At 43.5% G+C, this 20,341-nt stretch overlaps 1 protein-coding gene across 1 annotated transcript in view; it reads right to left on the bottom strand.

The window, feature by feature from the left end:
* The window catches only part of MALRD1 (MAM and LDL receptor class A domain containing 1), a 529,217-nt gene that overhangs the window by 27,514 nt on the left and 481,362 nt on the right, over positions 1-20,341 (bottom strand). The window contains exon 37 of the mRNA XM_040352491.1: positions 1,171-1,253. Within this exon, the coding sequence (XP_040208425.1) occupies positions 1,171-1,253 (83 nt within the window). The remainder of the gene's footprint in view (positions 1-1,170; positions 1,254-20,341) is intronic.

The raw sequence follows: 20,341 nt of genomic DNA, 5'->3' as shown, positions 1-20,341 counted from the left end.
CTTAGCCATGGTTGGTATAATGGTTTCTATTAGACCCAGAAGGCACACCTCCATCGCCAATGGAGGTGTGACTGATGCAACCTTGTTGATCAACTGGAGTACCTCCCCCCAATACAGCTGGACTTTACGGCAGCGCCAGAAAATATGGGAAAAATCTCCCGGCGAGGCCCCACACCTTCAGCACTCTGAGGAATGTGCAGGGTCCATCTGATGAAGTCTGTGTGGGGTGAAGTATGCCCTATGTACAATTTTAAACTGTACCAGTCTGTCACGAAAAGAAACTAGTGAACTAAAAGGGAAATCCCAGACATCGTCCCAGTCATCATTGTTTAGTGTGGCAATGTCTTGCTTCCAGCGAGACCAAAGCTTGTCAAGGGGGGGGGAGAGACACAAAGATCAAGTGTGCATACAAATGTGAGATGGGTTTCTCGGCACAGCTAAACCTGAGGGTCCTCTCCAACTCCGACTGGGCCATGATGCACGAGGAGTGTGGGAATTTGTGAATGCATGGGACAGTTGAAGGTAACGATAAAGATAATGATTGGGTACATTATAGAGGTAGGAGAGACGAGATAAGGAGATTAGGGAATTCTGTGATACAATGTGAGATATGAGTTTAACACCATACTTAGTCCATGCGTAAGGGTCCAAAAGTTTGTAAAGATGGGGTAGACTAGGGTTCAGCCAGATTGGGGCATTCGGGGGAAACCTTGGAGTGTTTGCATTTTTCAAAAGCAAGTCTGCCAGCAGATGGTTTCCATAATGTGACTTAGCCCAGGACCTAAGTGTGACAAAGGCACAGTATTAAAGGAGCAGTGCCATTGGCTCCCGTGGCTGTCAATCAAAGTCAGTTAGCCAAACGAGGGAGAGGAGGTGGGCTATGTGTCTGAATGGACACACAGAGCTGTGACTCGGCTCGGGTGTCCCCATAGAAAGTTGCTGGCTGTGGGGGCACTCGTCAGGAGGATGGGGCCAGGAGCAGCGAAGAGGGACCCGAGAAGAGGAGGATCTGGGCAAAACCATTGCCACAGAGGAGGCAAGTATAACATGTTTTTTTTTTAAAACAAGACTTCACAATCACTTTAACCGCCACCACAATTCCAACATAAAAACAGATATTCAAGTCTGTTCTCTATACTGATATAATCACTTATTGAAAAAAAGTCTTACCCCTGGTATCAGCTTCTGTGACGGGAGGCGATATTTGAGGGGAACAGATTTGGCAGCGGGTTCCAGTCCATTTTTTCCTACACCTGTATAACAGAGAATATGACAAACTTCAGCTACTTCTCAACTCTGCAGAAGAAAACAGATTGCAGTGGGGCGGCTCGGCTTGCTGCTTGTGCCGATAATCTCCTTGGAGAAACATGCTTTATGAGCATCAGCGGCTTCTGTATAGTCGCTCTTGGTTAGATTATTGTTCAATATCTGCGCTTGTGATGAGCTGACTCAGCATGTGGGCAATCCCAAATGTAATAATAAACTAATTTACCTTGGGATGCACCTGACTTTTACTTCTATTCCAGCAACAGCCATGTGATGGATAAGGCCATCGAGATGTGCCAGGAGACCTATCAAAGCTTACATTTACAAGACACAAGCCAAGGATTTGTCAACATTAGTTGTAAAGGTCAAGTAGAAGATGTTATATGGGGAGAAGGATTTTAGAGAAGAACTCTAATTTGATTAAAAAACTGAATATTATTTTAAACCAAGGAGTTCTTGATATTACTGTATACAGCCTATTCAGAGGGCCTTAAGAGCATTTACTATGAGCAGATGTGTTGATTACCTTCAGGCAGGGCCAGATTTATACTTGTCTTTCCTAGGCCAGCTACCTTTACCCTTACCCAACATGTGCCATATAGATAAATACTTTCTTCTACCTAATAATAAAGAAATAAGCATTTCCTGGTCGTCCTACGGCGGCACACAATGGGTTAAGCTTTCCATCTAACCCCTAAAGGAAGAAAACTTAAACAAGCAGTGAGACAAGTTAAATCAATTAATCAATTAATCAAGCACAGCAAGTCCACCTGTCCTGAAGCTATAAACCTCCCCCAAGAACACACACAGACGTATTTTTTTCTTTCTTCTTACCACAGATGAAGAAGACGTGAGGCAAGTGCTCACACCCGGTGCTTCTGGGTTGCTGAGCTTAGGGGCGGCTGTATACTGGGTGCTATCCTCGGTCCCTCGGCCTGCACCCCCACATCCCCTGGTCCGGCAATAAAGGACGTTGTTTTCCTGAGGAGGCCGCCATGTATTCCCCGCTCAGCGGCTGAATGGATACCGGGGATGTTTGCGCTCCATAGGCCGGAAGTCGCCGCAGAGGACCGCGCAGACCTATGACGCACTTCCGGGAGTTCCGGAATTCGCGTCTAGGACCGGAGGAAACGGTAAGCGCCGATGGCGAATTAAATACTCGTTTTTGGATAGCGATTGCTGACCGTCAGCTTGCATGAATATGGTGTACAGTATAGGCGGCTGGGGTCCGGAGATCCCAGTGCTCTGCCGCGTCACTCCCGGTCCGGGTCCCTGGCTTATTTCTGACCGGCGGGATCTGCAAATGGCTGCACTCAGCCTAGGCAGCAGATCCCTTGGCCGGTCAGAGGTAGGAGGCATGGTCCTTATTTTTTTACTTATTTTAAACTTAAAATCTGCAGCAGCATATTATTTAAGTGGCAACTTATGCAACAAATGTGAAAAACGCATCTTGTTTGAATCAATCTGATAATGCTAGTTCTTTCCTGTCATGGTTTAAGGGAGAAATGTGTAACACATTCAAAGAAATTAAAGACTCTCTGGTGCCCAAAAAGGAAGTACCAGAGATATATCCCCTGCTGCATCTAACTCCTCATCTGGGGAACGTAGTGCCTCCTCATCCAATCCGGAAGTTGTTTTTGATGATTTGGATGACCACTTGTACTTGTTACCCAAAGATAAGATTCCCAAGTTACTGTCTGCGGTAATGAATACTATAGAATCTTCCAAAGATGTATCGGCTAGACTAAAGAAGGATCAGCTATATTATTTTCCTCAGATCCCAGATATGAGATTCCCTTCTCATCCCATTCTGAGTGACTGGTTCAAAAAGGTCTGGGCCAATCCTGACAGAAAATCTGATGCGGGGGCCCGCTTTAAATCCTCTTATAGGCTGGACTTCCGAATTTTCATCTGAGTGGGAAAATCCACCTAAGCTGGATCTGGCGGCTGCCCGGATGGTTAAAAATCTCTGTTTCCCTCAGAAGAATCCTCCAGATTGTCCGACCCTTTAGAGCGCAAGGCAGATAGCTTGGCTAAAAAGAATTACCTAGCGGCGGCTTCCACCCCAAAAATTGCGGCTTCCTCAGTTCCGGTAGCCAGAGCCCTAAGGATGTGGCTGAGGAAGGGGTGTCTAGAGACTCTTTGTTGAAAGGAGTTGACATGATGAAGTCGGCCGCAGAGTTTTTATGTGATGCTCCTGTGGATGTTCTAAAATTTTCGTCCAGATCCCTCGCCTTGTCCAATGCGACCAGGAGGGCGCTTTGGATAAGGGAATGGTCGGGTGACATATGATCAAAGTCAGTTTTGTTAACATGCCTTTCCATCCTTCATCCATGTTTGGCCCTCATCTGAAAGATATTCTCAAATCTTACAATGAGGAGAAAGACGCTGCCTTTCCCTTAGAGAGGAAAAGGTCGAGTAAGCCGGTTTACGGGAGTTCCAGATACTCCACAAAAAGGAACTATTCCTTTCGGGGCAGAAGGTCCTACTATAAAAAAAGGCAAGATTCAGCGACAGCCAAGAAGCAGCCTTTCAATAAGCCCAAAGAAGCCTGACGCCATCAGCGCCTCTCCTCCAGTGGGAGGCAGGCTGAGGTTTTTTTCTCAGATCTGGCAAAAGACGTTGTTGGACTCCTGGGTAACGGACATCGTCTCAAGAGGGTACTCTCTAGAGCTGGGGTCTTTTCCACCACAGAGGTTCATGCTCAACAAGCCCTCCAACCCAGTAGTTCTAGAGTTGGTGGAAGATTTCATAAGAAAGCACGCTCTAGAAAAGGTTCCAGATCAAGAAAGATTCCAAGGTCTCTACTCCCCGATATTTCCAGTACCCTAAGCCTCAAGAGGAGGGAGGCTAGTAATAGACCTGTCTTACCTAAATCAGTTTTTGTCAAACGCAAATGCAGAATGGAATCAATTCGTTCTGCCATTGCGAACATAGAAGAAGGAGACTTCCTAGCGTCAGTCGACCTTCAGGACGCATACCTGCACGTCCCTATTCTCAGGGCACACAGGAAATATCTACGGGTCGTTCTCCTCTTCAATCTCCAGATTCTCCATTTTCAGTTCACATGCCTGCCATTTGGCATTACCTCGGCACCTCGAGTTTTTACGAAAGTGGTGGTGGTCCTGACTGCAGCCCTGCGGCTACAGGGGATATGTGTGACACCCTATCTAGACGACTGGCTAGTCAGAGCTCCCTCAGAGGCCATGTTGAAACAACATCCTCACAAGACTCTACAAATGCTGGACGCCCACGGTTTCATAGTAAACGTAAAAAAGTCTTCTCTGAACCCTACTCCAGTCATTCCCTACCTCGGGTTCACAATAGACACCCTTCAAATGAAGTTGTTCCTTTCAGATCAGAGGGCTACCAATCTTCAACAGGCGGTACAAGATCTCTTGCAAATCGATCACTGCTCAGTGAGGAAGGCAATGAGAGTACTGGGAATGATGACATCATCCTTGGAAGCTGTTCCTTCGGCCAGGGCTCATTTCAGAGTGCTACAGGACTGCATTTTGACCCAATGGGACAAGAGCCCAGACTCTTTGCAGAGAACTATCAACATTTCTCTGGCAGTGAAGCAGGATCTCCGTTGGTGGATGCACCCACAACATTTCCTGAAGGGCAGATCCCTCAAGGCTCCGTCTCAGACGGTCCTCACCTCGGATGCCTCAGGCTTAGCCTGGGGTGCCCATGTGGAGGATCATTGGGTACAAGAAGCCTGGTCGCAAAGGGAGCTTCTAATGTCTTCGAACTTGAAAGAGCTCACGGCAATCAGGAAAGCACTCGTCCATTTCAAGTCCAGAATTCTTCACAAGGCGGTTCAGGTACAATCAGACAACTTAGCTGCAGTATTCTACCTGCAGTATTCTACCTGAACAAACAGGGGGGAACACAAAGCCCTTCCATGCAGAAGGAGTGTGCCCGCATCATGCTCTGGGCGGAGGAAAACCTCCTTTCTCTAACGGCCATCCACATCAGAGGAGTGGACAATGTGAGAGCGGATTGGCTCAGCAGGAATCCGATCGGCCCGGGAGACTGGGAGCTGAACCCTCTGGTCTTCAGGAAGATCACCTCCAGGTGGGGTCTGCCAGATTTGGATGCGATGGCCAACTCTCAGAACAGGAAGCTTCCCCAGTTCTGCTCCCTATCCAGAGTGGGTATTCCGCTAGCGATAGACGCTCTGTCGATAAGCTGGAGGAAGTTTTTCGTCTATCTTTCCCCCGATTCCACTGATCCCGAAAGTGCTGCAGAAAATTCGGGACGAGGAGGTGAGAGCAATAGCAATCCTGCCATTTTGGCCCAGGGGGGCATAGTTCCCGCTAGCCTTGAATATGGCAAAGGATCAGGTCTGGAAGTTACGCATCCAGAAGGACCTTCTTCTCCAATCGGAGATGCTCCACCCAGACCTCGAGAAACTCCAGCTGGCGGCATGGAATTTGAACTCAAAGCCTTGACGGCTCAAAGCCTATCTCAGGAGGTTATTGCTACCCTTCTAGCCTCTAGGAAGCCTGCTACCTTAAAAGTCTACAGTAGAGTGTGGACCCTCTACTCGGCCTGGTGCGCCAGGAATTCATCTTCTCCTGAGCAAGTGGCATCTCTCTTGCAGTTCTTACAAGAGGGCTTCCAAAAGGGTCTGAAGCCGAACACTCTGAGGGCACAGTTGACCGCCATTAACTCCTGCCTGAACGGAATATTTTCAAAAACACCTCTCGTCAGCAGGTTTTTCAGAGCAATTATTAAATTACGACCATCCTTCCATAAGCCATTACCAGCTTGGAGCTTACCTTTAGTGCTAAAAAGGCTAACATCACCTCCCTTCGAGCCTCTGGAGAGTTCATCCTTAAGGTTCCTCACTTTCAAATGTATCTTTCTGGTAGCAATTACATCCGCCAGAAGAATAAGTGAGCTTCAGGCCCTCTCATCCAAAGAACCCTATCTCAGGTTTCTATCGGATGCAGTTATTCTAAGGACTATGCCGGGTTTCCTTCCCAAAGTCTCCACGTCCACGAATATCAATCAGGAAATTGTATTGCCTGTGTTTGAAGATGTTTCTGAGGATAACCTACACCTCTTGGACGTAAAAAGAACCATCTCTACCTACTTACAGAGAACCTCGGGGTTCAGACAGTCCGAGGCACTGTTCCTACACTTCCAAGGGCCAAACAAGGGGAAAAAGCGAGTAAGTCATCGCTAGCAAGATGGATAAGGGATACCATCAAGCACTGTTATTTTCTAGAAAACAAAGAATCCCCTCTTCTCTTAAGAGCTCACTCCACAAGGTCTACAGCTACGTCCTGGGCTGAGAGGTATCATGTTCCAATGGACCAGATCTGTAAGGCAGCTACGTGGGCTTCACCGAACACGTTCATAAAACACTACAGAATCGATGTAGTTTCGTCCGAGGGATCGGCCTTTGGCTCGAGAGTGCTTCAGGGTGCCATAAACCATTGATGTCCCTCCCTTTCTTTTCTTGCACTGCTTTGCAAATCCCATTGTGTGCCGCCGTAGGACGACCAGGAATAGGAAAATTTATTCTTACCTGAAATTTTCTTTTCCTGTAGTCCGTAGGCGGCACAGGTTTTCCCTCCCATTAAAATTACTATATTGCTGCATAAGATACGTCTGTGTGTGTTCTTGGGGGAGGTTTATAGCTTCAGGACAGGTGGACTTGCTGTGCTTGATTAATTGATTAATTGATTTAACTTGTCTCACTGCTTGTTTAAGTTTTCTTCCTTTAGGGGTTAGATGGAAAGCTTAACCCATTGTGTGCCGCCTACGGACTACAGGAAAAGAAAATTTCAGGTAAGAATAAATTTTCCTAATACATAGTGGGTTGAACATCTTTTCCGCATTGAAAAACATGATTGCCCAAATAAGAGAAATAATAAACAAATAAGAAGTCACTCATCAATAAATAATTATTCATAAGTAAATGTGTCCACAGAAACACCTACCATACCAGAAAGGTGTCCACAGAGACAGAGCCAGTACCATGCTGGAACAACCAGAAATGTGTCCACAACAACCTCTGTACAATACTAACACAACCAGAAAGGTGCCTGCAGAGGCACAGTTTGTACCATAGGGACACAACAAGAAACAGTCCTGCAGGCAATCAATATCAAACTGACATAACCAGAAATTTGCCCACAGAGACACAGTCAGTAATGTACAGACATAACTAGAAATGGGAAGGCCTGGAAGAAAAACAGAAACATTAAAAAGGTTGTTTTTTTTACATTTTTTTTTTATTTTTAAAGCCATTTTTTTTTTTTCTGGAAAAATTGGAAAAAGGTGTGCAATATGTTCTTTTACAATGATACGTAATATATCTAAGACATTGTATTCAAACTATATAACAAGTAAAGTCCTGAATTATTACAAGTTCCCTTAGCCGAAGACAAGCAAATCCTGGTTAAGTAAAACTGTACTTCTCAATGCTGTTCTCAAACAAGAAATATACATTTCTGCCACTAGGGGACACCACAGTGGAAAGGCTCCAGTTTAGTATGCTAGTGGGCTCCACCTTGAACCTCCTACAGCTGGGTGATTGTTGGGATACAGTAAATGATAGTTTTTGTCCTCTCAGGCCCTAATTGACAGGTAAGAGGGTTCATTTGTCTGACAAATTTGTTTATCTTATTTAACCTTTAAATTATTCATATTAATGTTCTCTGACTCATCATAATGTTTCTCTATAGTTTTTATAGTATTGTAATATGAGGCACTGAAACAATTTTTGGTAATTAACGTTTCCCTTCTTTTGGACATACAGTTTATCTGAACACTACTTAATAACTTTTCCCATCCATAAGGCTTTGCAATAGGCTCCTGATACAGTGGGCCTTGATGCCCTAGACATAAGATCACTATATTGAATAGAGACTGTATGTTAGGCCAAACTTTATTGCCAGATATGCATTCTGATTATTACACTAAGTTCATTGAACACTTCGGAGGGTGCATCCTCTTGTTGATACTTATGTTGATATTGTATACGTTTTTTATACATGATATTTAAAACTCTGCAATAAAAATTATTGAAAGAGAAAAACAAATGACAGTAGAATCGATAACAAAACAATTGCAAAAGTCGTCAACACTGGTAAGCAAGGGTTATACAGAAACAGTATCCCGTATAATCATCTTTCCAGTGGTGTAAGATAAGGAATTGTGAGAAAAGGTTGAGAGGAAAAAAGAAAGAAAAAGAAGGTAAAGAATAGAAGAGCGAGAGAGAGGCCGATGGCTCAGAGCAAACACAGGATTCAGGTATAAGAACTTCAAAAGATGAGGACTCAGGGTTCCAGGAGAGATTCATCGAAACCAGGTGGTAAGAAGTGATCCACCCTGGATTACCAGATTGTAAGATGGTTAGGAATTCTATCTTGGATAGTAGCTTCAATTTTACTATAAATCATTGTCTGGGTGGTCCTATGCTTGGTTTCAACAATACAGAGTTTAGGGGACTTCCCAGCTCACGCTACGTTTTTTTTTTTAGCTGCCATCATGACCTGCAATAAATCTCTGGTAAATCCAGGGTAATATGGTTCAGCAATGCAAGGGATGGATCTAAATCCAGTGTGGGGATCAGGGTAGAGGCTTACGGAAAATCGCAGCCCAAAATTGCTGCACAACAGGACAAGTCCACCAGATATGTGCATGTGTGAAATTGTTTTTTCTTTTCCTCCAACGTCTAGGATTTGTAAACATTTCCAGGGTGCAATTTTTGCTGAGAGCAAAGCTGCAATTTGCAAATATTGTGAGAAGAAATATTATTTTCCAAAGGCTGCAAGGTTGCCAAAACACATCCTGGGATGCCAGATGTGCCTAAAGACATTACAAATACTTTATGGAATGAAATGATGAGAATTAGAATGAAAGTGTGAGTAGATTTTTACTCCAAAGTACTTATTCCAGAAAAACTTTTTCTGCTGCTTCTGGATTATCACAAAGTGTTTCTTCACTAGCAGCATCTTCAAGTAAGGAAATACTACAAACCACAGCCTCCAAAAAATGCACAATCCCTTAATTTATAGAGAAAATCACACCTGAAAATTTAGAACAACATTGATCAAGCTCTTCATAGATCAATATATGCTTCTGGATCAGCATTGTCAATAACTGAAAATGCATATTGGTTTGGCAGGAAGCTTTTAAATGATTATGCGGGAAGGCAGGTGATTACCTGTTCTCATGTATAGGTGCAATGCTCTTGTCATACAAAGTCCTTGTTATTCCATTTGTAATAAAAAATATTTTAAAAAGCAAGTTTTGTTTATTTACTGAATAAGCTGTACTTTCATTTCAAGCAACTTTTATATACACTGCATTTCACCTCCCCAGTGTAACAAAATGATTTTAAATGTGTAAAACTACTCCACACTGAACCGAATTTGTAAAACTACTCCACACTGAATTATTAAAAAAAAAATCAAAAATTACAATATTTCCCCCAAAAAAACAGGGACATTTTTTTTTCCCTTGGCTTCAACATTTCTGGAAATCGTACATCTCTAGACATAAGCCAGAAGCACGTCAGCAGGGACATAATTTGGCGGACATACAGGGTCCTGCTCCCCTATAGAGCTGGCAAAAAGGGTGGTGGGAGCGGAAGTTGGTGGATAAAAGGTTGGGCCTAGTAGGTACGATAGTTAAGATGTAAATACAAATGTGCAGGAGTTAGAGGGATGAAGATGATGGTCCCGCTCAGCTTCCCTTTGTTTATTTTGTCTGGATGGCACATACAATCCAATTGTACAATTTTCTGTCGATATACCATCAATTAAGCAGTATAATAGGCTACTTAAATAAATCAATACTGAATGGATTGCTTAAGTAGGCCCTTATATGACACAGGTTTAATAAACCTGGAGCTTGTACAGAGATTACCCAACCAGACATGTACAAACAACATGTATGGCCAGTTTCAAGTTGTCTTTGAAGAAATGCAGTACATGCTCAGTCATAATGCTGTTGTGATCAGTCTGTGTACCTGAGAAGGGTACAACTGTCTGAAACAATAAAAAAAAATCATGTTCTCACTTGTTTTACTACAATAGAGGCTTGCACTGAGTTATGGAAGTGGATATTGATAAATGACTTGCATGCAGAGATGCTGGAACAGTCTGCATTTGTGCTGACCGAGCACAGTCACCCTATCAGTAGGCACAGACTAATTACCGTGTGTAATTGCATAGGGTGTTAGGCAATGAATCTTTATTTAGACTCCCACTAGAGCCGTTACAACACTGAAAATTAATCTCTACGATATAGAATCCTTCCCATTAGTCATAATGTCTAGCACTGTACAATATAAATACACATTTACAGGTGCAGAATCTATTTCCTGGAATATTTGCAAGATTTTTTAAATAAAATAACAGGAAGTTATGCTCTTTGAATTACATTTAGCTTAAAGGAAAACCATAAAGATTTAATTTTGGTAGATTTTAAAGGGGTGTTCCACCAAAAAAATACACATACTGTAGCTGCTGACTTTTAATAAATGGACACTTAACTGTCCTTGATTCCAGCGATGTCGGCACCCGCAGCTGTTGTTCCCATCAGCTGTCGAGTGCTCCATCGCCATTGCGGGTACGAGAACCCTACTGCACATGCGCGAGGCCCCGCTCCTCTCTCCTATTGGCCCGGCGCCAAAGACGTCACGGCTCCGCCGCAGGGACTCCCGGAAGTGGGAAAGGATACCTGTCAAAGACAGTTATCCTGTCCCCCTGACCTCGAAAGGTGCCAATTGTGGCACCGGAGGGGAGGAGAAATAAGATGAACGGAAGTTCCACTTTTTGGTGGAACTCCACTTTAAGTTCAGCTCGTAAGGTTTTAAACTTGTTATATTATATATACAGTATTTATACAGTGCTCAGCATAAATGAGTCCCCCCCCCTTTTGAAAAGTAAGATTTTAATCAATATCTCAAAGAATACAAGAACAATTTCCAAAATGTTGACAAAACTGAGTTTTATAGAACATTTGTTTAGCTCATTGCATGAATGTAAGGTTAATAATATAACTTAGATTAAAAAAATTCTCAGTTCAAAATTGAATACACCCCACAACAAAAAAATTCTCCTTCTAGTATTTTGTATGATCTCCATGATTTTTAAGGACAGCACCAAGTCTTCTAGGCATGGAATGAAGTTGGCGACATATTGCAACATTTATCTTGTTCCATTCTTCAAGAATGACCTCTTTTAGAGCCTGGATACTGGATGTAGAGTGATGCTTGTCTCTTCAGAATTTCCCATAGGTGTTCGATTGGGTTCAGATCACGTTCACCCTGTTCTTCTTCAGAAATGCAATAGTGGCCTTAGATGTATGTTTTGGATCACTTTCATGTTAGAAAAGTGCATGACGACCAAAGGCACAGAGGGATGGTAGCATCTTCTCTTTCAATATTGAGCAGTACATCTGTGAATTCATGATACCATCAATGATATGCAGCTCCCTGACACCAGCAGCACTCATGCAGTCCCATAGAAGGACACTGTCACCATGTTTAACTGTAAGCACCATGCATTTTCTTTGTCTCCTCACCTTTGCAATGCCATACAGTTTTAAAGCTATCAGTTCCAAAAACATTTATCTTGGTCTTGTGACTCCAGAGTACAGAGTCCCAGTAGTCATCTTCTGGGCATTGGCAAATTCTAGGTGGGCTTTTTTGTGCATGTGATTTAAGAGAGGCTTCCTTTGTGGACGACACCCATGTATATGCCATTCCTCTGCCGCGTACACCGTATTGTGTCACAGGAAACAATCACTCAATTTGGCTTTCTACTTCTTTAGCAAACTGCAGTGAACTTGCATGCCAATTTTCTTCAGCCTCTCACATCAGAAGACGCTCCTGTCGAAGTGTTAACTTCCGCGGACGGCCTGGATGTCTCTGTGAGATGGTTGAAGTTTCGGCTTTGTTAAATTTTTGTATCACTTTTGCTACAATATTCTGACTGTCAGGTAAAGCTTTGCTGATCTTCTTGTAGCCTTCACCTTTCTTGTGTATAGAAAATATTTTCTTTCATTTTCTTGTGACATTTCTCTTCCATGTGGTGCCATTGCTGATAGCATGAAATGGGAAGGGGTTTACTTTGTTAAGCACAGGGGTCAAGTCCTGGGGAAAAAAGTGTGGGAACTCCCACCCAAGATCCACTCCCCCACCAAAAAATAAATAAAAATGATACGCATAATTACTAAACCGCAAGTTCTTTCTAAATCCTGCGATAACTCGTGGCAGACCTCCGCAATGTCTCCTGGGAACAATGACAAAAGCTCCCAGGAGACATTGCGGCATCGAGGAAGTGACGGAATACCCGCACACTACCTGATGAATCCATATACACGAAGGCAGCCAGTAACATAAAGGATTACTAAGGTTCGCCTGCCCCTGACAGTGACTCGAGCTGGGCATCGCCGCTTAGTGAAGGATTGGCTTGGGCGGCTCGGCTGTTCTCGGCTGCTCTAGTCCTGCAAAGGGAACTGAGTTCCTGCTGTGAAAAAAGTGCAGGAACTCCGTTCCCACGCATTCCCGCAGGACTTGCGCCCTGGTTAAGCAACGCCCTTTTATAATCAACTGTCTGCTGGACACCTATTAATGAATAATTAGACTCACCTGTAGTTGAATTCTTTTTGATTAATTTGTTTTATTCCTTTTCAACTCCACGAAACACAAAAAAAAAGGTTTTGGCTATATATATATACTTTAATACACGACAAAAGATTACCATGGGTAATCTAAATAACAATAAAGCAGAATGTATCTGCCATAATGCTAGCTTTGTCTAATTGAATCCTATGATAGAATTGTTTGATGGGGATTGGTCACTGCTCTGACTTTTTGCTTGAGCTATGTACCTCTGTTATCAAGCAAAAAACAGCATGCATAAAAAGAATAGCCCAAATTATTAAACTGGCTGATAGGGCACCTGCCTCTGCAACATTTCCATCACACTTGAGAACCTTGTTGTTTTGGCTGCAGGTTAAAGAGGAGATCCAGGCCCCCTCAGAAAATATAAAAAAAATCAGTGTCCTAACTCGGGGCAATTTTTCAATTGGCTCTCGGGTGCTGCCGCTGCCATTTTAGCTAAGGGAAACTGGCAGTGAAGCAGGCTGTGCTTTGTGAATGGCCAGGCTGAGGGGGGAGGAGAAGAGATCCAAATTCCAGTCAAAGATGAAGCTAGGTACCTGCCCCCCCCCCCCCCTCCCCCCCAAAAAAGATGTCAAATGTGGCAGTGGTAATGAGGAACTGTTCCCACTGTTTTTCTCCTGGTTGTGAATGCTAATAAGGTGGCTCTGGCATGCAGCATCTATATAATACTTCACATATTCTTGGAAAAGCTAATTATCTGTCTATTTCTACAGTATGGAACTCTGTTTCACTAATGGCAAGTTGGCAACCAATCATATTTCAATTTCCATTTGGAGCAGTCAGATTAGTAAAGGATGATTTGTGATTGGTTACTGTTGTTTGGTGCACTTGGCACAATGCCTTTTTCATTGTTAAATTAAGTTTTATAGTTTGTTTTGATCTACATATGTCCTGTTTAGTCTGAATTTCTTAGCCTTGCATGGTCTAATAGCTTTGTGCATTAAAACACAGTTTACGTAGGATTATAAATCATTTTGTCAGTCCCAGACAATCAAAAATTCATCTCTCCCCACAGGAGACAACATTAAATCATAATGCCTAACTGTGTCTCAGCTATGTATTCTGGAAGTCGGGGCACAACTGAAGCTACAATCTAAATCAGGAGTATGTAATTTATTTTTTAGTAAAATAGTATTTAATGTGTGCTCCTGCCAATAAACTCCCAGTTATTTATGACTTTTTTTACAGCATCTAGGAGGAAGACAAAGGGCCGGCAGAAAGAACTTTACAAAAATGCTAGATAGGAGCCGTCACTGAATATTGCAAGGTTTGACAAGGCTCCAAAATTGGAAGAAAAGATTGTAGGTAATGACAGAGTCTTTTCAAGTGAAGCATTACATTCTCACTGCAGATTGAAAGAGTAAGGAGGTAAAAGAGAGAAGGAGAAATATATAGAGATGGAGCAGGGAGATAGATGGTGAAGAGGGGAAAGAAAGCCACAGGAAAGGAAGAGAGTGTGAAGAGAAAGAATGGAGATGGTGAAGAGCGTGAGATGAAGAGAGAGGGAGTAATGCCGCGTACACACGATCTGTTTGTCTGATAAAAAAACGGTCTGATGGACTGTTTTCATCAGACTAACCGATCGTGTGTGGGCCCCATCGGTTATTTATCCATCGGTTAAAAAACTAGGAACTTGTTTTAAAATCATCTGATGGTTAACTAACCGATAGAAAAAAACGATTGTCTGTGGGTACGTCCATCGGTTAAAAATCCACGCATGCTCAGAATCAAGTCGACGCATGCTCGGAAGCAATGAACTTCATTTTTCTCAGCACGTCTTTGTGTTTTACGTCACCGCGTTCTGAAACAATCGTTTTTTTAACCAATGGTGTGTAGGCACCACTGATGAAATTCAGCTTCATCGGATAGCTGATGAAAAAATCCATCAGACCGTGTGTACAGGGCATGAGGCGTAATTATGAAATGTGACAAGAGAGGGAGGGCATAGAGGGTGAAAAAGGAGGAGAAAAGAGAGGAGATGAAGATTAAATGGAGAGGGGATGGAGATAAAATGGAGAGGGGATGGAGATAAAATGGAGAGGGGATGGAGATAAAATGGAGAGGAGATGGAGATAAAATGGAGAGGAGATGGGAGATAAAATGGAGAGGAGATGGAGATAAAATAGAGAGGAGATGGAGATAAAATGGAGAGGAGATGGAGATAAAATGGAGAGGGGATGGAGATAAAATAGAGAGGAGATGGAGATAAAATGGAGAGGAGATGGAGATAAAATGGAGAGGAGATGGAGATAAAATAGAGAGGAGATGGAGATAAAATGGAGAGGAGATGGACATAAAATGGAGAGGGGATGGAGATAAAATAGAGAGGAGATGGAAATAAATTGAGATGAGAGGATGTGGGGATTAATAGACAGGTGAGGGGATGAGATGCAGACAGGTGGACAGCACATCGGAGGAGATGGGATAAACTGAGAGGAGAGCAGGTTGGGATAAATGGACAGGAGGGGAGATAAGGATACAAGGAGAGAAAATAAAGACACTTGGAGAGGAAATACAGAGTTTTCTTCATCTTTTGTAAAAGGCACGTTCTTTTAGGCACAATGAGTTTCATATTTTGAACAAAAAGGACAACTGATTTGCAAGAGGTATGAAACTATCATCTACTTCAAAGTGGAACAAGCATTCATGAATGGGGCCTTCAACACCACCAGGCTAACAAATATAATGCTGTTTTAACATCTCTACCCCATCAATTATGACAATTCACACCTTCAGCAATGTGGATAGGATTAACACCTATACATCAATTGTGACTTCAACCACGAGGTTATAGAACTAGAACATTGTGGTTCCACTATTTTCACACCTCCCATTCTGTTCTTAGACAATCAACACCCAACTTGACACATTCAGTGGTGATTGGTTTAAGGGTATGAGTGGCCTACACAAAGCCTGACCTCAACCTTACTGAACACCTTGGTGATAATTTGGATCTGTACCTGATCTCACAAATGCTTTTTATGGCACAAATTCCCAGAGACACACTGCAAAATCTTGTGGAAAGCATTCCAAGAAGAGGATGTTATAGCCACAAATGGAAGGGGGCAACTTAATATTAATGGCCATAGTTTTGGAGTGGGCTTTCCAACAAGTTCATATAAGTATGATAGTCAGGTGTCCCCAAACATTTAACCATTTAAAGGGGTTTTAAAGGTTTAATTTTTAAAAAAAATAACAAACATACCATGCTTACCTCCACTATGCAGTTCGTTTTGCACAGAGTGGCCCCCGATCCTCATCTTCTGGGGTCCCTCGGCAGCTGTCTTGGCTCCTCCCCACAAGAGCTAACCCCCCTCTGGGAAGTGTTTTTCCAAGGGGGTTAGCTTGTGGGCGTGTGATACAATCGGCGGCCATAACCGCTAGTGTATCACTCGGCCCTGCCCCCGCATGTTGCGTCATTGACTTGAGTGACAGCAGAGGGAGCCAATGGCTGTGCTGCTATTCATCATATCAATAATCCAATGAAGAGCCCACAGGAGCTGGGGGAAAGCACTGCGGGATCGTGCCAGGGTTCCTGTTGATGAGGAAGAGCTCACACTGACCAGTGTGTCCCAGTGTGATTCTTTTGCATGCATGCATTCACATCACTTTGAATTTGGATCAGAGGCAGAATATAACATATATCCTGAAATTGGATCAGGGATAAATCTAAAACAACTGTACTTCCTCTCCTAAGGTGACAACACTACTCCTCTATAAACAGAGTACAGTGAACAAGTGTTGTCACCCTAGGACAGGAAGTATGTAATTGGCAGGATCTCCAGATGAAAATTAAGCGACAAAATGTCTGAAGAAAGAAAACAAATGCAGCCACAACATCTAAGGACTGCAATAAATGACATTTTCATTATTGGATTTAGATGCATTTTAACAAACCAGGTGCCACAGTCTTTTTTCTAAAGACATTTTTTTGGGATACTTTCTTTCCAATCAGGCCACTTTGTCTTTGGATGCCAGAATGAAGGATTAATGACGGGAGGAGAAGACAGACTACACAGAGGAAGAAAGAAAAGGCATAATTACAGCCCGAGATCACTCAGTCATTCCCACAGAGCAATCTTTAGTGAATCAGCAGCCAGTGTTATTCAAACAGAGCTGCACAACACCTGCAAATACGGAGATACCGATAATTAGAGGCATGAGTATAAACCGTCACAGATACCAATACGTAGGGGTTCTTTTAAAAATATAAATCCACAATTCTCATTATATTCATAATTTATTATTGACAATAAACTGGCTTGAACCACATTGATTAATGGTTAAAAAGACTTTACAGTGTTTGTACATGAAAAATCTTCTCAGTAGATGATATTTGGTGATAATATGAAATCTGGAAGTTTTATTTAGCGATATCCTTAAGCCCTGGTTCACACTGGGTACGATTTGGAACGATTTGAGATGCGATTTGACATGTCAAATCGCATCTCAAATCGGCAGCAATTGTCGGCAATGGCACTGTCCTAATCAGTGCGACGCCGCATCTGCGATTTCAAAAAGTAGTTCCTGTACTACTTTTTGCGATTTCGGGCCGCGATTTACATTAAATTGCGGCCGAAATCGCGGCAAATCGCGTCAAAATCGCGGCCGCAAAATCGCGGTAAAATCGCGCATTTTACCGCGATTTTGAATTCGCAGCAGTGTGAACCTAGGCTTAAACCAATTTTTACACAGCCCACCTTCAGCTTTTTTTGCTTACTATTTACAGCAGCTATTCTTAACTAGGGTCCCATGGAACCTTAGGGTTCCACCAGTGATTTTTAGAGGTTCTTTGGGTTGTGCTCATTAAAGCAGAGTTTTTTTTTTAAATCATCAGCTACAAATACTGCAGCTGCTGACTTTTAAAATATGGACACTTACCTGTCCAGGGCACTCGCAATGTAGGCACCCAAAGCCGGTCTGTCCCTCGGCTCTCAGGTGCTGCCACCGCCATTTTCGGTAAGGGAATCAGGAAGTGAAGCCTTGCCGCTTCACTTCCTGCAGCTTCACTTCCTGGTTCACTGCCTTGCAGCTTCACTTCCTGGTTCCCTACTGCGCATAAGCAAGTCATGCTGCGCGCTCTGAATCGTCCCTACTGTCTTCTGGGACCTGCGTGTCTCCCAGAAGACAGCACGGGGGGGGGCACTGGACGTTGCGTAGATATCTGCTGATATCTATGCCCGGAAGTGGGAGCAAATACCTGTATTATACAGGTATCTGCTCCCCCCTGAAAGGTGCCAAATGTGACACAGGAGGGGGGGGGGGAGGAGGATTTCCGAAAAGCGGATTTTTTTATTTGGGTGGAACTCCACTTTAACTTCCCATTTGATAGCACCTGTAATTCTGGGTCCAACCCCAATTGGCAGAGACAGTATCATGACACCAGTGATCTTTTTAACTGTCTGTCAGGCCTCGTACACACGACCGAGTTTCTCGGCAAAAACCAGCAAGAAACTTGCTGGGAGATATTTTTTTGCCGAGGAAACCGGTCATATGTACATTTTCGTCGAGGAAACTGTTGAGAAACGCCTGCCTTTAATGGCATCCCAGGATTCTTTTTCCCTAGGTGCATTATTTTACATTTAGAAACACACACTATTTAGTCCATCGGGTTCAATATTGAGTTAGCCCACCCTTTGCACCTATAACAACTTCTGTGAAGACTGTCCACAAGGTTTAGGAGTGTCTATGGGAATGTTTGACCATTGTTCCAGAAGCACATTTGTGAGGTCAGGCACTGATGTGGACGAGAAGGCCTGGCTCGCAGTCTCTGCTCTAATTCATCCCAAAGGTGTTCTATCGGGTTGAGGTCAGGGCTCTGTGCAGGCCAGTCAAGTTCCTCCACCCCAAACTCGCTCTGCCATGTTTACATGGACCTAGCTTTGTGCACTGGTGCGCAGTCATGTTGGAACAGGAAGGGGCCATCCCCAAACTGTTCCCACAAAGTTGGGAGCATGAAATTGTCCAAAATGACTTGGTATGCTGACGCCTTAAAAGTTCCCTTGACTGGAACTAAGGGGCCAAGCCCAACCCCTGAAAAATAACCCCATACCATAGTCCTCTTCACCAAATGATTTGGACCAGTGAACAAAACAAGGGCCTGGATTCTTCTGTAGATTTACGCAAGGAATATGCAAATTAGGTAGATACGCCGATTCAGAAATGTACGTCCGCCCGGTGCATTTTTTTACGTTGTTTACGTTAGGCTTTTTCCGGCGTAAAGTTACCCCTGCTATATGAGGCGTATCCTATGTTAAGTATGGAAGTCGGGCCAGTGTCGAATTTTTCGTCAATTACGTCATTTGCGTAAGTCGTTCACGAATAGGGCTGGGCGTAATTTACGTTCACGTCGAAAGCATTGGCTTTTTGCGGGTTAATTTGAAGCATGCGCACTGGGATACGTTCACGGACGGAGCATGCGCCGTTAGCCAAAAACGTCATTTACGTGGGGTCAGCCTTCATTACCATACAACACGCCCACTGCATGGAGAATTTGAATTCCGCGGGCTTACGCCGGACCACATACGCTACGCCGCCTTAACTTAGGGTGCAAGTTCTTTCTGAATACGGAACTTGCGCCCTAAGTTACGGCGGCGCAACGTATCTGAGATACGTTACGCCCGCCGATAGATACACAATTGTATCTGAATCCGGGCCAAGGTCTATAAACATGGATGAGCGAGTTTTGGGTGGAGGAACTTGACTGGCCTGCACATAGTCCTGACCTCAACCTGATGGAACACCTTTGGGATGAATTAGAGCAGAGACCGTGAGCCAGGCCTTCTCGTCCAATATCAGTGCCTGATCTCACAAATGCACTTCTGGAAGAACGGTCAAACATTCCCATAGACACACACCTAAACCTTGTGGCCAGCCTTCCCAGAAGAGTTGAAGCTGTTATAGCTGTAAAGGGTGGGCCAACTCAATATTGAACCCTACAGATTAAGACTGGGATGCCATTAAACTTTATGTGCTTGTAAAGGCAGGTGTCCCAATACTTTTGGTAATATAGTGTATGTAACTATCTCTCTATCTATCTATCTATCTATCTATCTATCTATCTATCTATCTATCTATCTATCTATCTATCTATCCAGGGCTTTTTTTCTCAGAGAATAGGTGCAGGAACTCCGACCTTCGCCCTTCATTTCTGCTCCCTACCCGCCCCTGAGCACCGTTCCTTGGTTCTTTCACCTACCGGCCTCCATATACCGCCCGTTTTAGAGAATACAGAACCAAGTATTATTTTTGCTACTAGGTGATTTGCATGGAATTTGTTAATGATAACACAGAAAGACAGTAAAATAGATCCCCTGCAGTGAGCAACAATAGACCCTACCCCAGCAACAGTAGACCCCTCCAGCAATGATAGACCTCACCCCAGCAAAAAAAGAGCCCCCCACACAACAAAATGCC

This window comes from Rana temporaria, chromosome 5 (genome assembly GCF_905171775.1).
Source record: "Rana temporaria chromosome 5, aRanTem1.1, whole genome shotgun sequence".
Classification (NCBI taxonomy): Eukaryota; Metazoa; Chordata; class Amphibia; order Anura; family Ranidae; genus Rana; species Rana temporaria.
This window is presented reverse-complemented; position numbering and strand designations above follow the sequence as displayed.